At 40.5% G+C, this 16383-nt stretch overlaps 1 protein-coding gene across 2 annotated transcripts in view; it reads left to right on the forward strand.

Annotated features, from left to right (window-relative positions):
• The window catches only part of arrb2a (arrestin, beta 2a), a 29605-nt gene that overhangs the window by 4636 nt on the left and 8586 nt on the right, over positions 1 to 16383 (forward strand). For both annotated transcript variants that reach the window (XM_041951598.1, XM_041951597.1), the window contains exons 2-10: positions 8381 to 8411; positions 9095 to 9155; positions 9599 to 9643; positions 11345 to 11442; positions 11973 to 12071; positions 13860 to 13919; positions 14357 to 14424; positions 15428 to 15563; positions 15992 to 16076. In XM_041951598.1, the coding sequence (XP_041807532.1) occupies positions 8381 to 8411; positions 9095 to 9155; positions 9599 to 9643; positions 11345 to 11442; positions 11973 to 12071; positions 13860 to 13919; positions 14357 to 14424; positions 15428 to 15563; positions 15992 to 16076 (683 nt within the window). The remainder of the gene's footprint in view (positions 1 to 8380; positions 8412 to 9094; positions 9156 to 9598; positions 9644 to 11344; positions 11443 to 11972; positions 12072 to 13859; positions 13920 to 14356; positions 14425 to 15427; positions 15564 to 15991; positions 16077 to 16383) is intronic.

Here is a 16383-nt window from a genome sequence, read left to right on the forward strand (position 1 = left end):
ATTTAGTGCTGATATCGACCCCAAAGCAGTGATCATGAGTCCTCCTGCGTGTTGTAGCCAGGTGCCACCTATCGCCTAAACCAGAAAATTAGAGAAAATAATCAAATATGATGAAGAATGGTACCTTTATGTTAAATCATTTCTCGATTAATTTTTCATAACAATTACTGTATGGTGATATATGTCATTAATGTGATTATAAAATGACATAGGCCATGATAGAGGATTTTAGCCATATTGCTCACTCCTAGTTGCTACTTGGGGTTTGAATGTTTGGGAATGTCTCTAATCGATTCGAAATTGAATGAGTAGAAAAAGGGTGTTCCTTTTGATAATACTACAACAACAACTACTACTACTACTAATAATAATAGTAATAATACCAATACTACTACTAATAATAATAAAAATAACACTATTTGTATTGCACCTTTCATACAAATGCAGCTTAAAGTGCTTTACAACAAAGAAATTACACTGGAAGTCTATGTAAAATAAGATGGAGAATAAAGCCTACTTGATAATAACAGTAAAAATAAGATTAAAATAAGGATGAAATACATGCATCAAACATCTCCACACCAATTGGCACCTCTGGTTTAAACAAGCATAACAGAGCCTCCCAATTTCCCACCGGACAGATTCACCATCAGTAATTATTAACTGAAATAAGCCTGTTTCAGCTTACCTCAGGGTTTTCCACAGGTTTAACCTCACTGTGGGTATTATCTGTTGGGCAGAGCCCAAAGCTGCCCCGGAAAAATACACCCTGTTGTCCTGCCGTGGGGGTTAAAAAACACACACACCACAGTTTTTTATAAAGGGAATGCATAATGCAAGTTTGAAAATAAAACTCCCTGAAAAATAGTTATAAAATACAGTTAAAACAGAGTACATAGAATGCATAAAATCAAGTAAAGACAACATTTTAAAGGAAGTACAGCAGTGGGACACAATGTTCAAAGAAAATAATCGCTAGCTAGAGGATAAAATAAGATATTTGTTTTTATTATTTTCTTTAAATTATTCAGTGAGCTTTGTTATCTATAGGTAGTGTGTTCCAGAGCTTTGGGGCGTAATTGACAAAGGCTGCATACCGGATTTTCTTTTGGCTGTTGCTGCAAACCTCCAATAGACCAGCAGCAGTTCTTGAAGGCAAGTAGTGTGTGTTTCATATCTATGGATATGGTATAGATATAGTGTTGCCACTAATGGCATGCTGACAGCATATATAATGAGAACAGTGGTGGACCAATGCAGCTCCCTTGTGCAACCCCAAAACAGATGTCATGTTTTTCAGATGCAAGATCTCTAAGACTGACGTAAAACTTTCTCCCTTTGGGGTATGTTTTACACCAGTTTACACACAGTCAGAATAACCAACCACCTTTTCAATACAGCAGATCAAGATGTCATGGTCACTCCTATCAAATGCTGCATTGAGGTCAAACAGGAACTGAGACCTTATTCTCATCAGAATTTAGTCTGAGGTCTGACTCAAAGTGCTCCAGGATGTTATTATCTTTAAGAAAAGAGTTAACCAGCACTGAAACTATCTTTTCCTATATCTTACTGATGAATATTGGCCTGTAGTTGATGAGTACATTGGCAACAACAGTTGAAATATTGCAGAGCAGCTTCCTGTTTCAGATCAGCAGGTTTGTAACGTGACAGATGGTTGTAACCAAAAAGTAATACATTCACCTTTGTTCTATCCTCCACATGAGTGGTTAAGTTCATGTTGTTGAAACTTCTGTTGCAATGCCCTGTGTCATTATGTCTGCGTATCTTTAAACATAAGCAAGTGAGTTAAATGTCATCAGTACGGACAGGAAGGATGGGCAGAACGACCAAAATAAGACCTGTGTTATGAGGAAATGGAATTTTCTGGTCTGCGTTAAATGGATAAAGTTTCCATTTTTCCACTTTTGTTGCATTTGAATTGCAGAGAAGGAACTTCGGACGTGTTAGCTGACAGTGTGTTTTAACTGTTTAACTATTAATGATAGCGCTTAAAGGCACACCTAGAATAGAAGAGTGGGTGACAAGTGTTTGTATGCAGCAACTCAGCAGACTGAAGTGTGACGATGGGTGCTGCAGTGTGTTCGTGCAGAGGAAGTGTAGTGAGGAACCAGTCCAGTGATGATGAGGAAGTGCCTTCAACTAGAATTCAGACTCAGGAAATAAAGCGAGCGTCAGAGAGCCTGTGTTTCTCTGAGTCACAGAGTGTGAAGCTCACTGTGGTTGTTGTTTGGCTAATGAACAGCTGTGTTTTTAGGTTAGTTTGGTCTTGAACCACCTGAATCAGCATGATGAACTGTCCTGCTGAAATGTGTCTGAGCAACTCGTTGAACTCTGAACCAGAGGAAAGACAGTTTCCTCAGTGTTCAGAGGACACTTCCTGTCCTTTGATCTGCTGGTAGTATACAGGCAGTCTGCACGGTTTATGTTCAGTATAGGATCCATCGTTTGGTCTTTCAGCTCCAGTTTGTGACTGAAGATATAAAGTTCCCCGATGTTGAATGATCCACTACAAACGTTCATTGGTATCTCGTTTTACACTAAAAGAACTAAAAGATGCAGTTGGCGTCTGTTTTTTGTGTTAGAGAACTTCCAGGTTTTTGAACCAGAATTAAGAAAACCTCATTTAAAATCACATTGTCATTCATAACAATGGAAATAGGAACCGAACGATGTAGAAGGTTTTAGGTTGCAGAGATTACAGCTAATTATAGTTAATTAGTACTGATGGGCATTTCAAGCGAAAATATCATTCAGTATTCGCTGGGGACTTTTCGCCCATTCTTCGAAGACACAGTCTCAATTGACATGGCAATGCATAGTTGTTGGTGACTTGCAGCTGGCTTTACTTGTTTTACCTTAGTTGGGAACGTTCTGGTTTCTTTAGACTAATTTATTCAGGCTTGTAGCTGGTAACAAGAAGTTGTGGTGTTTGTAAACAGGAACTTTATTTCCTCTGCAACAGTGAACACACAACCTTCCAACACTATTAGGCTGCAGCCTGAACTTTCACACTGACTGTTAACTCACTGCCTGTAGCATGTGCTTCACGGTGGCTGCAGTAACATGCAGGTATTCTTCACACTCACAACTTAAAAACGAGGGAAGTCTATTTTGTAGGACAAGACGATAGTCGCATAAACTGTTTTTGTTTAAGCTAGTTTAATGACTATTTGAAAATTCTAAATTCATTACACACTCCTTTCAGTTAGTGATCGTCTTTTAAAGCTGCTATTTTTGTACCAACAGAAATCCAATTATTTGTTTGCTCCAACCTCTGGAACATTTTTTGAAACCGCTTCATGCCATTATGGGACAATAAATCTCACCACTGAACCCCAAACTATTCAAACCATTTGAAGAATAAAGGGCTGAATGAATGAACAAAGAATTATTTGTAGAAAACCAACTCGTTACCACATACAGATCACCATTCATCACCACACACAGAGTCCACAGCTGCATATACAGCAGTTAAAAGGATCCCATTTAAACTCCCAGTTCTTGTCCAGGCATGAAGCATCGCTTCATGTTCAGGTGATGCAGTCTGCAGTCACAGGGGGACGGGAGTCTCCTCAGCCTGTTTATCTGAGCTCCCGTCCCTGCAGACCGGCCTGCTGCAGGTGGATCAGCCGGAAAGTTTTGGAAGCAGTCAGCCGAACATTAAAGTGTGTTTACATGCAGCCGGCTGTTTTCTTACAGAGTTTATTCCCACGGCAGCCGGTTCAACCTCACATCACACTCACGTAGGGGAAATTGGATGTAACGGAGGCAGTTTGTCTGCAGAGATAAACATCTGACGCTCACGCAGGAGTGAGAGATTGAAAACAGAACGTCACGTTTCAGCCTGGTCTGTTTGGACCAGGCTCACAGGTTCACATCCCGAGTCTTCTTGGCTCAGGTCTGGTGAAGTTTGATCTCTTTTTTAGTTTACGCTGTGTTGGATTTTACATTAACATCTTAATTTGCAGCTGCATCTGAAATGATTAGTTTATTTATCTGTTAATCAGTTGACAAGATTAAAAAAAAAAAAGGATTTTCTCCATTTAATATCACTAAACTGAAAATCTTTGGGTTGTGACAAGACAATAACTGGCAGGTAAATTGATAATGACAGTATGTAATTGTGACTCAAGCTGTAAGGTGCTATGAAATGTTGTTGTGGGTGTTGCCCTTTTCCAAGATTGGCTTATGTCTACTGTCTGACTCATTCAGATTTTTTTAAAACCTTGTAGTTGTTTTTTTTTTTTTACATAATTATTTAACATAAGTTTTTTTGTTGTGTTTTTGAGGAACAGTGATTGAGACGTGGACTGAGTGGGACATTTGACAGTGTTTGTCTGGTGGACAAACTCTAATGTAGACATGGTTTCTATATGACTTCAAGCATATCTTGGACTGTCTCTGCTGACATGACGTCAAAACGTTAAAACTGAACAATCTGGCACGAAAACGGAGGCAAAGGGCAAAACTTAATCAGAAATGTTGTTTTTTGACATTCTCGCAAAGTTTGTGTTTAACCAGTCAGTCACTGTGAACTGTTCACTCTTTCAGTCAAATGCAGTTTGTGAGTCTGAGAACTTCAGCAAACGTTCAAAGTAGCTGCAGTTCGGCAGTTGCAGCCTTGATGCTCGTCAACTGGTATTATGATCATAACGATGCTTGTTTGAATGGTCACACTGGTCAGAAGAGGTAATGACAACCAGTACGAGTGCACAATAGGACCCGTGGCCTCAAAAAGACAAAATGAAATTACTGTCTGCACTCTGTGTCCCTTAAACACAAACACAATTGAGTTTACTGGAGATGTATGATGTGCAGCCAAGTATTTGGGAATGTTTCACTTCATTGCAGCAGCAGCATGTGTGTCATTTCCAGCAGCAGATGCTCACAACACTGCTGTGTAACTCATTGTCCTGATTTACTGCTGAACATCAGGCTGTTTCCAGATCCTGCCACCACAGAATGAGAAATGAGAATCGACAAAAAACATGGGAAATTCTTAGCAGAACATTTTCAAACATCTTCGTAGTTGATCTGCAGCAGATGGATCTTCGAAAGCTTCTGTTAGATGCCGACAGCCACACCGTCGCCTCGGCTGAAAATTAGTTTCTGCAAATGTCAGGAGGAAGAAGCTGAGCTTCCCCGATGTTAGTCATCAAGTTTAGGGCTGCAACTGGCACATATTTTTATTACTGGTTGTTTATTTGGTTTATAAAATGTCTAAAAAAGTTACATCTTCAAATGTCTTTTGTCTGACCAACAGTTGAAAGTTGTCGCAGGTTAATTTTCTGTGAATCCACTAATTGTTAATCAGGATTTCATGAATAAGTAAAGGGTCACAGAGTGGAACATTAACCTGCTTGACTCAGAAACGGTCACATTAAAAAGAAAAACATGACGGCACTTTCGACTAAATTCATTGACATTAGAGTTTAGATAATCAGTCGATTAGTTGATGGTCTGAAAAAAAATATTTGCAGCAGTTTTAATAATTGAATTACAGTGAACTTACAGTGTGAGGATTTGCTGCTTTTGTTTGTTTTATATCACAATAACCTGACTTGTTTTGGGCTTTGGACTGCTGAACAAACAAAACAAGACATTTGAAGACGTCACCTCTGTGAAACTGACATATTTTCCTGTCTTGTTTTTTACAGACTAGCCAATCAAGAAAATTATCTAAATTCATCAACCATGAAAATGAGCCAAGACCAAATCTGAAATCCTTTAAAAGAGGAGAATTAAATGTCGTGTATCTCCGAGTCCTGCAGCTCATTACACAGTGTTTTTGTGTTATTTGGAGTAAACAAGCCTTCAGTGCCAAAACTGGAGCCACAAAAACTTGTAAATCAGTTTTAATTTGCGCTTTGAAGTGATCTAAATATAACCGCGGTGTGGAAAGGATCAGCGTCTGTGACAGGAAGCAGCCATCAGCTGGAGCTGCTGCTCTGTTGTAAACAGTTTACTGGCAGCTAAAACGGTGACGGCGGCGGCAGCAGCAGCTCAGATGCCAGCGTTTCCAGCTCTTGTTCGTCTGCGTCGGTTCGTTCCAGCGGATCTCAGATGTTTGAGTTTCTGCCGAACGCCCCGGATGATTTTTAACTGCTTCATCTTCGAACGGGAGATGTTACGAGGAGAAACCGCTGTATTTGTTACTTCCTGTTTGTGTGTTATGGTGGTTGTTGGAGGAAGTGACCATTTCACACAAAAGCTGTGAACCTCAAAGGTTCCGGCTTGTTTGCACTGCACTGCACTCCTGATCGACCTGATCAGGGCCGTATGATTGTGACTAAAGTAATAATCCTGATTATTTTGATCAACGCTGTGTTCAAGTCTTAGTGATTTAGGTTGGTGGTAGAGTGACAACTACAGCATTTGCTGCAAGAGCAAATGAATGATTCATAGTTGATGTTATTCGATAGCCTAATTTTTATACAGGTTGTGTAATATTCACACTGGTGGCGTGTATGGACCAAAATCTAAAGTATCTCCAAACGGGACTATTTTGGTTGCTCGCAGTGCAGATCACTCTCTCTGAGGCCGAGTTGGGTCGTGAACTCTGTGGCTTCATTACCACACAGTTGTAACTCATCCGCTCATCTCAGCTTGCCCTACATTTCACTTTCTACCGATGAGCTGACGTTGTGTGACCCCCCGTCACACAATGAAATATTAGTTTTCACAATCAAATGTCTGGGGTTTTAATTGAATTTAGATTTTTTTATTGACAGCAGCAGTTCTTCAGTAGGCTGCATGGGTGTTAATTCTTGACCTTAAGGAACAACACAGTACGTATGGTAATGAAGACCATGAGATGAGATTGAAAGCTCCAGCTGTACTTGTCTCGTCTTTAACGAGCTTGGTCCCTCCCCTTTGATCTCTCTCAGTAAGCACGTTTTCATTCACCTGTTTTACGCATAATTTCAATTAAAAAACAAAAAAAAACAGTGGAAACGGCAAAAACCAACTGTTAATGTCCCGACAAGTGTTTCCTGTTGTTTGAGGTTTCAACGTTTCGTTGATCAAAAACAGAAACGCACTCGCTGAATACATGATGACGTCCGTGAAGGGTCAGTTCCAGTGAAGAGCTGAAAACATCACATCTGCATGGAGCGATGAGGAGACTGTAACCCTCTTCACATTAATACATCAGCAGTCAAACCAACATGTTCTGCGGAATGACTGAAGCTAAGTCGGAATGGGCTTTGCTAGTATGTGGATGGGAGACCCTGGCGTGAAAAACTAAGTTGCTGCTAGAAGTGGTGTTGTGGGCCAGTAGGGGGCAGTCTTCCTTCTGGTCATAATGCAGTTCAGTGCAATGATAAGCCCCCTTCACTGAAGCACTTTAGGTATCATGATAAAGTGCTCTATAAATGTAGTCTGTTATTACAGTCGTGTGATTTCCACCATGTTTTCCACGTAGTTTTGCAGCATTTGAGCTTTGGCTCTCGTTGTGTCCTCCAGTTATTTGATGGCACCGACTGCAGAATTAGCTCTGCCTACTGTTTATCACCATCAGCCGATGAACTCATATTCACACAGCAGTAGTGAATGGAAAAGAGCAGCAATTTGCATTTTCTTCTGGCAGTTTTTTGGAATTTGCTTAGCATTGGTGCCACATTTGGATGAACAGCTTCATGCATCGACTGATTCGGTGTTTCCATTAACAAACAGCGGCTACAACAAGTATAAAAGTTAAAAAAAAGAAAACCCTGCTGGGGTCTGTAAAGTAAAGATGTCTGGGTAAAATCAAGTGTTTGAAAGGTTTACGACTAGCAGCCAATGTTTTCCTCACAGCGGAACATTTACTAACAATAAGTTATTAAAAGTTTCAGTGATGGTGTCTGGATCAGGGCTGCATGGGCGCAGCACCTGTTCACAGCTTCACATGATTCAACATCAAACAAGAACCTAAAACTTTCTGCAGTATTTATAGTGTGTCCTGAGTAGTTTTTGGTCAACTAAAACAGCCTAAACACTTGTGGTGGGTGTCAGATTTCTTTCCACCTGGCCCCATTAAAGCTCTGTGGTGACATCCCATAATAACCCAGGTCATATAGACTGAGTTTTTCTCTCAAACCACTTCCCTCCTCAGTTTCCTGCTGTGCCGAAATAAACAGTGGCCTTGTTTGAAACAAAAGACGTTTCCTCGGATTATTTTGACAAAATATTCTCACCCACACAGAAAGTTCACGATCACTTTTATTGATGTTTTCACTTGTCAACGATGTGAAACATCTTCATCGTGTTTCTAACTGGTTATTTGTTGATTGATCAAAAAAAAAAACATGAAAGACTAACATGAGTGTTTCTTCCTCTGTCTTCCCTCCCTCTTCTTCCTCTTTCCCAACTTCAGAGTTTTCAAGAAGTCGAGCCCCAATTGTAAGGTGAGTCAGACGGTTTATTTATTCTGCAACAACCGATGCTGTAACACACAGCCGGGGAAATGGTGCTGAAATATAAAGACCAGTAGTCAGATCTCTTACTTAAAAAAAAAAAAAGTAGTGATACCGCAATGAAAAAGGGCTTTGATTAGAAGTGAAAGTACAGAAGTATTGTTAGAAAAATGTACTGAAAATATCCAAGGTGAAAATGCTCATTATGCAGGGATAGTGGTGGTAATATATGACATTATCAGTGGTGGGAGTATTCGTATCTTTTAACCCTCTGAACTGCACAGCCCGCCAGCGGGTATGCAAGGCCCGTTACACCATTTATCATAGTCAGAAACTTTAACCACAGAAATTACTGTTGGATGGTTCCTGAATGAATAAGGTGCTACGAACGGCCTCTGTCCCAAAAAATAACCAAATGTAGCTTCTCCTTCTAGCCAGGATTGTGCTGTACTTATCTATAGGAGTGTAAAATGAGGCCAGAGTGAGTAAAAAAAAAAAAAGTTTGGGGTTCAGAGGGTTAAATAAATGTAGAGATGCAGCTCTGTGAAAATACTCGGTTAGAAGTAAAAGTCACGTGTGTCATTTTTTAATCCTGACAAACAGACCTTTTTCACATTAAAAAAAACAGGAGATGATAAATGAATAAACACTGATGCTGTGGTTGGTCTTCGCAGGTGACAGTTTACCTGGGAAAGAGAGACTTTGTGGATCACCTGGACCACGTGGATCCAGTAGGTGAGTCAGCACATCTGGAGGTTTGTATGTTAATCTTTTATCAAGAGGTTTCAAGTTCTGAAAGTCCTAGAAAAGGTCATGGAAATACAACATTTGCTTTCCAGGACTTTGATATGTTACCTAAGAAATAAACGACACAGTTGTTTTCATATTAATGAACTCAAACAATCCATCTTACAGGAACTGTTTTGTAAATGTTGTAGCATTCAGACAGGTTGCGTTATGCATGGAAAGTAATGTGTTCACTTCTGCATGAGTGGGAGTTTTACAAAATGATGTAGAAACGAGCTGATGTGAGATTTAGAGATGTGTCAGAGAGGCTTTAGCATGTGGCGCTAATGCGTCTGCACAGTTTGTGGTTCGAGGATCAGATCTTTAAAACCCAGAAACAGATGAACTTTGTGATGACGCAGCGGTTTGTCTTCCTTCCTCCCTGCTGACAGATGGAGTGATCCTCGTTGACCCCGAGTATCTGAAGGACAGGAAAGGTAGGACAGCTTCCTCCTGAACTCTCAACATCAAAGCGTTTTTAAAAAGGGTCATTGTGAGGTCTAGGATGGGGTCTGACAGCCAGTTCCACTTTGGATCCAGCTCCAGGTTGTCAGAATAAGCACCGCTGCCAACGAATCCAGCATTGAATCTTTCATTCAGAGCTTCTCTCATGTCGTCTCTTTAACCTCAGTCTGACACGCTGACACTGAAGATGTCACCTGACATCACATTTAATCCCTTTCTGTAGTCAAAGATGATATCAGGGTGGATTTTAATGTGTTTGTAAAATAAACATTAGAAATGCTTTGTTTGGTCTCAGCCGTCGCTGCCTGCGTTGCTGTCGCTGACCTGCAGCAAAGCCACAGCCATTTCACACTGAGCTAACGTGGAGAACAGAGAAATCAGCGGTTTATTTGGTTAATATTTGCTGAATGTTGGGGCAGAATGAATATTGTTTCCACAGTGTTGTTTATACTTCAGCAGCTGTAGCTCAGCCCTCCAGTGAAGCAGCGAAATGAAGAATGAGCCAGTGAACACACAGAGGAGAGACTTCAGCCTCTCAGCACAGTCCAACCTCTGTGGTTTGGGTTTGATACTGAGGGAAATGAAAACAGTATGTTTGTCCCTTAACTAAATAAACTACCTACAAAGATTCAGGAAGGGATTCAAAAGGTTTCAGATTCAATTAAACCATGTTCGTAGTCTTTCTGTACCTGAATAACATTGACTTAGACAAACAAACCGATGATGTTTGCTGAGAAATAAGTAATAACATTTCTTTTGGCTCTGTCATAATGATAAAATAACACATAATAATTCATTAGCCCTAATCTCTTATGCTATACAGTCGATTAAACGATGCAGATTTATCACGTCTAACTTAAATTTATCCAACATTTCTCATGTAATTCAAATTGTCTTTTAATAATAATCTCTCCCATGATGCATTGCTTATTAAAGCCAGCCAGTGTTCAGTGTCGGCACATCTGGACTCAGCCAGTCTCTGCAGCATTTTATATTTATCAGGATTTGATTCAGTCCAGGTGCATCAGAGAAAACAGATTTCAGTTCTTACATTCAGCTCCGTGCGAGGCAACTTTATTAATACAGCACCTTTTTAAAAGCACAGAGGCAACCACGAAGCATATACTAAACTGAGATCAAAAGAAAAAAACATAATAAAGTACAAATGAGTGAAAATTATAGATCAGAAATAGTTATAACGCAGCAATAAGCTGTAAGTTCAGTAAAGAAAAAAGGCAGAAGAGAAGCTAAAGCAGAACAAAGCAGTTTTTGCAAACATATTAAGGTCCACATATTCAACATTAAGTAGCTGCTTATTAGCCTGCACATTAGTAGCATATTGGCTCTTTATAAGTCATTATAAAGCACTTATTAATGCCTTATTGCATTATTGCATGACCATATCCTACAACTACGAGGCCATTAATTATGAGCGTTCCCTCAATAACCTCCTAATTACTGCTTATTGACAGAAAGTAATGGACATGAATTACCATCTTGATAACTGAACCCACAGAATAAGGCATTAACAAGTGTTCTATAGTGACTAATATGTGTACCTAAATTTAAAGTGTGACCAATTTTAAAATAGAATTCCCGAAAGATAACAGGTAGCATTTTGAACCAATAGTTTACTCACCAGTTTCTCCTCCTCCTCCTCCTCCTCCTTGTAGTCTTCGTCACACTGACCTGTGCGTTCCGATATGGTCGTGAGGACCTGGACGTGCTGGGTCTGTCTTTCAGGAAGGATCTGTACATCTCCACCTTCCAGGTTAGAGCTGCACCCCCAACCTACCTGCACTCACAAATGAAGATTTCTACCTACAAAACATAGACAGCGTTTACAGAATATGATGTTTTTTTTATCATTTAAATTGCCCAAAGATGATTAGTCAATTAATCAATTAGTGGGTTAGTCGACTCAAGAATTGTTGAAATAATTTCAATGTATTTTTAATAATTTGTTTTTTGTATTTGCTGGACTAAACAAACATAATGAAGGTGTCACTTTGGTCTCTCTCTCTCTGTCTGTCTCTCTCTGTCTCTGTGTCTGTCTGTCTGTCTGTCTCTCTGTGTCTGTCTCTCTCTCTATGTATCTCTGTCTCTCTGTCTGTTTCTCTCTCTCTGTGTCTCTCTCTCTCTCTCTCTCTATGTCTCTCTGTCTGTCTCTCTCTCTGTCTGTCTGTCTGTCTGTCTGTCTCTCTCTGTCTGTCTCTCTCTCTCTCTCTATGTCTCTCTGTCTGTCTCTCTGTCTGTCTGTCTGTCTGTGTATCTCTCTGTCTGTCTCTGTCTGTCTCTCAGGCCTTCCCTCCGGTGCCTGAGGAGCGGAAACCGAACAGCCGGCTGCAGGAGCGGCTGCTGAAGAAGCTCGGCCAGCATGCACACCCCTTCTACTTCACTGTGAGTGGCTGCCGATGTTCAACATGTCTGCTTCCTCTTCAGAAGGTTCTCCAGGTGTGAGGAGGATATTTCTGACTGCGGTCGGCTCCCAAACAATAGGAAGAGCGATTAAGGAGAGACCATGTGTGAACGGGAGTTGGTGGATAGAGAGAAATAAACCTCTATTTCCTGTTCGATTCGATGTGGTTTCATACTAAAGCAGAATTAGAAGGCTTTTCCACCACAGAAACTCAGGAACTAAACCTGCGTTTTGATTGGAGGAAACATGAACTACATTGTAATTGAGTACTGTAGTTCAGAGGGTGTTTTTTCTTTGATGATGTGTTTTCTTATGGTTTCATGATGGTTACGCTCTAAAAGCAGATTCTGGATTATAGAGAGAGGTGATCTGGACCTTCAGTCTCTTCATTCTTTCATTATTTGGCCTCAAACATCCGAGTCTCCACAGCGAGGGCTGAGCTGTGCCTGAATGGATGCTTTTTTTTTTTTTTTTTTTTAACGTGGGGGTGATGAAGCACATTTGCTCTTGGGTCAAAAGTGGTCACTAAATAACCATCAAACACTGAGCAGATTGTCTCCTTTGCATTTATTCAAACTCAGTTGTTCAGAAGTAAATGCAAACAACCACACATGACTGTGTTGTTGTTTCCTCCCGTGGTGGGATGCAAACAGGAGGTTGCACAAAGGGACTTTCAGACGTTTATGTCCTGGAAGTAAACGTCTATAAACTCTAAAGGACCTGAAGGATCTGTTTTCCCAACGCTTCCCCATGCTCAGTGTGAAGAGAGTAAATCCTCCAAAGATTATTTTCCCCTTAAAATTAGATTAAAAAGCTGTTCAAGAAGCGTCGTATCCGCTGTAGTGTAGAGAGGAGGAGAAAGCTTCATTGTCTGTAAAATGCCTCCTCTGTGTACCGCAGAGTGCAGCAGGTTGAAAAACCAAATCCTCGTCATCCTCTCGATGGTAGAACAATCAGAGTCACGCTACCTTCATACCTCTGAGACTTCTTTAAATCTCTACTGTCCTTTCAAACAAGACTTCACCAGATTCAGGAAGTCGGGGTCCTCTAAACACAGATGATTCAGATCAGTTGAGAAGTCCTGGCTCTGAATCTTACTTGGTCAGTCGAGTCATTGGACTTTTTTTTACAGCTGCGTCATCATATAACATTTCTTAAACTTCCCTCAGGAGTCTGTAGAGACCAAACACAGAGCTAAAAGAGAGATCCATTGATCACGTCAGCCAACACCACAATGAACGATCATGTTGCTCCTTAACTGTTTGCTAACGAGTGTAATGTGTCAGATGTTTTTAGCTTGTTCTGTTGCCTTCAGATGGACTAAAACAAAACAGGTTATTGACTCTTTAAAGGAAGATTTTTTTTCTTTCATATTTTATAGCTTTAAACAATTTAATTTGTAAATGTGTATCTCTTGACTGTAGTTGATTAGTTCTCTCGTAGGTCAGTGACATTTTACTTACAGACCAACAGTGAGGAGGGGAAACAGCTTCATAGAAGACGTCGCCTTTATTAGAGAATGCAAACAGCTACAGGTTTCTTTAATATTTGTAGTGTGGTTTTACCAAATGACCGGTGGCTGATGGGAGTTTAAAGGTAAAGGTGGGGGCTCTGTGAACACTGCCCCTGGTGGTCACTGTGTGTGGCATAAGACATGAAATGAAGGGAAAGTTCACCCTGATGAATGAAATCTGTGACATTTATTTTAAATTCACAAATTAAGATGTGGAACCGCTGACTGTTGTTTTTGTTTTTCTCTGCTGATTCAGATTCCTCAGAACCTCCCATGTTCAGTCACTTTACAGCCCGGCCCAGAGGACACTGGGAAGGTAACGCGCGCGCGCGCGCACACACACACACACACACACATTCAAAAATACTATGAACTGTGCTGTGTCTCACTGCAACTTCCTTCCACTTTGAGCCAAATCTCTAGCTCAGTTTTTTTTTTTTTTTTTTTTTTTTTGGTGCAGATTTTACTTTAAATAAAAGACTTTTTAAAAATCACTTGCATACTAATGGATCCAAACATGATTTGAGGAATGCGATAATTGAAGAGCCGGACTTTCCAACCATAGATTTATAAAAGTATCTTTGTGTCTCTGCAGTGCTGAACTCTGCACCTGAACAGAAAACCTGACTCTGTGTTTCAGCAGAATAAGTCAAATATCAGCAGGTTTAAATAGAAGAATTAAATCTAAGCAGCTTTAGTGGTCTGTGCTGAATGAAGGCAGGTTGTGCCGTTGAACTGCTCGTCTCTCTGCAGGCCTGCGGTGTTGACTTCGAGATCAGAGCTTTCTGTGCCAAGTCAATAGAAGAGAAGATTCACAAGAGGTGAGTTCAGACCAGCAGGGACCAGGTTTAGAAGGTCTTCTGTGGGATCCATAGAGGGTTAAAATGTGTAAAGGGAAATGACGCTCATTTTATTCTCAGATTGACCATAAACGACTCTAAATCAATCAGGAGGGTTTCAGATCAGTCAGTACCTCAGCAGATTGTGGATAGTGCTTTTATTTTGTAGACAAAATAAGATGTTTGTCCCATTTCCTGATCCTGGCTGAGGTTTAAGGTTCTGTTAAGAGCTGCAACTATTAGCGATTGACAGAACATGAATCGGCACATATTGTCATAATTGATTAATCCCTTCAGTCAGTTCAGTTCCAGTCCGGTTCCAGCTCCTGAATTTGTTGTTTTTCTTGTTCAAATATGACAATGAAATTGAATATGTTAAGGTTTAGACTGTTAGTCAAACAGACAGGCTATTTGGAGACATTACAGTGGCGTCTGAGCAGTTGTGAATGTCATTCATCACTTTTTTAACAAACTGAGTACAGAAATGACAAACTAGGTTTGAGTTCATTTGGAAACAAGGTCACCTTTACAGGGTTTGTCCACCAGAGAGCACTGACACAATGTCCTGCTCAGTCAGTATGTCGCTTTGAAAATAAGCATCGAATGGATCTGTGTCAAGATTGTTCCTTTATGTGTTCATGTAAAGAAAAAATCTGTCAATATATCGTCACATGTTTAGTGAAGGATGTCACTCAGTCCAGTGACGGTATGAGCATGTGGCTGCCTCAGCTCTGTGTCTCGCTGAAAGCCATTTGCTTAAACAAATGAAATGACTGGTTTAGTAGACATGTACATGAAGAACTGCTTTCAGATATGTGTGAGTTAAATGTCCATTGATTAGTGACACTGATGTGTTTGTAGGCTGACAGCTGGTAAAGATACCAGGAGCAGGAGGTGTTTTCTTTACACATGGCTGTTAAGAATCCTGAGTGCTGTACGTGTGACGGAGTCAGACAGGTTGAACAGAAGTATGAAATGTTCGCAGGAACTCGGTGCGTCTGGTCATCAGGAAGGTTCAGTACGCTCCGGAGAAGCCTGGCCCTCAGCCAATGGTGGAGACGACCCGCAGCTTCCTGATGTCTGACAGATCCCTACACCTGGAGGCCTCTCTGGACAAGGAGGTACGCACGCACACACACACACATACACACACACCTGCCTGCAGCGTCACAAAATCACCCTGACGCCTGGTTTCTCTTTTGTTGGAAAATAAATAAGTACAATCAGTCACATCAGTCACAGGAGGCATTTTACTGCAGAACGAGTACTTTCACTGCTATACTTTAACTACAAGAAGCTGACAGTAATTGTGTACTTCAACTTAAGTTGTATTTGAATGCAAAAGTTTTTATTTTATATAGTTATTCTGTTACTTGTACTTAAGTAATCTGAGTACTTCTTCCACCACTGGTGTGTGGAAATTAAATGTCACACACATCAAACAGCTCACATGAATTCAGATCACGTTTTCTGTTTTAAACACATCCTGTACAAGATGCTTCAACAACACCAATAAACGTCTTCTTTTCCCATGGTGCATTGTGAGCAGCTGTATTACCACGGAGAGCCCATCAGCGTCAACGTTCACGTCACCAACAACTCCACCAAGACCGTCAAGAGAGTCAAGATCTCCGGTGCGTCTCTCTTTGTTGGGTTTATCTTTTTCTCATCTGTTGTTGCTGGACTTTAGATGCAAAAACATGGGTCAGAATAAATCCGCTGTTCAGACTGGAGAGGGGAGTGAATACATGCACAGACAGATAAATGAAAGGTGTCTCATATTAAAAACTCTTGTCAAACAACAATGCTGTTAAATATGGTTTGCAGAGGTCAAACAGGACAGAATAGCCTGATTATAAAGTCCCATCACTTTCATCACTTTCCACATTCTGTTCTTTGTATCCATCTGGTAGTTATAAAATGCCAATGTCAGTGCTTTTA

This window comes from Chelmon rostratus, chromosome 14 (genome assembly GCF_017976325.1).
Source record: "Chelmon rostratus isolate fCheRos1 chromosome 14, fCheRos1.pri, whole genome shotgun sequence".
NCBI classification, from domain to species: Eukaryota; Metazoa; Chordata; class Actinopteri; order Chaetodontiformes; family Chaetodontidae; genus Chelmon; species Chelmon rostratus.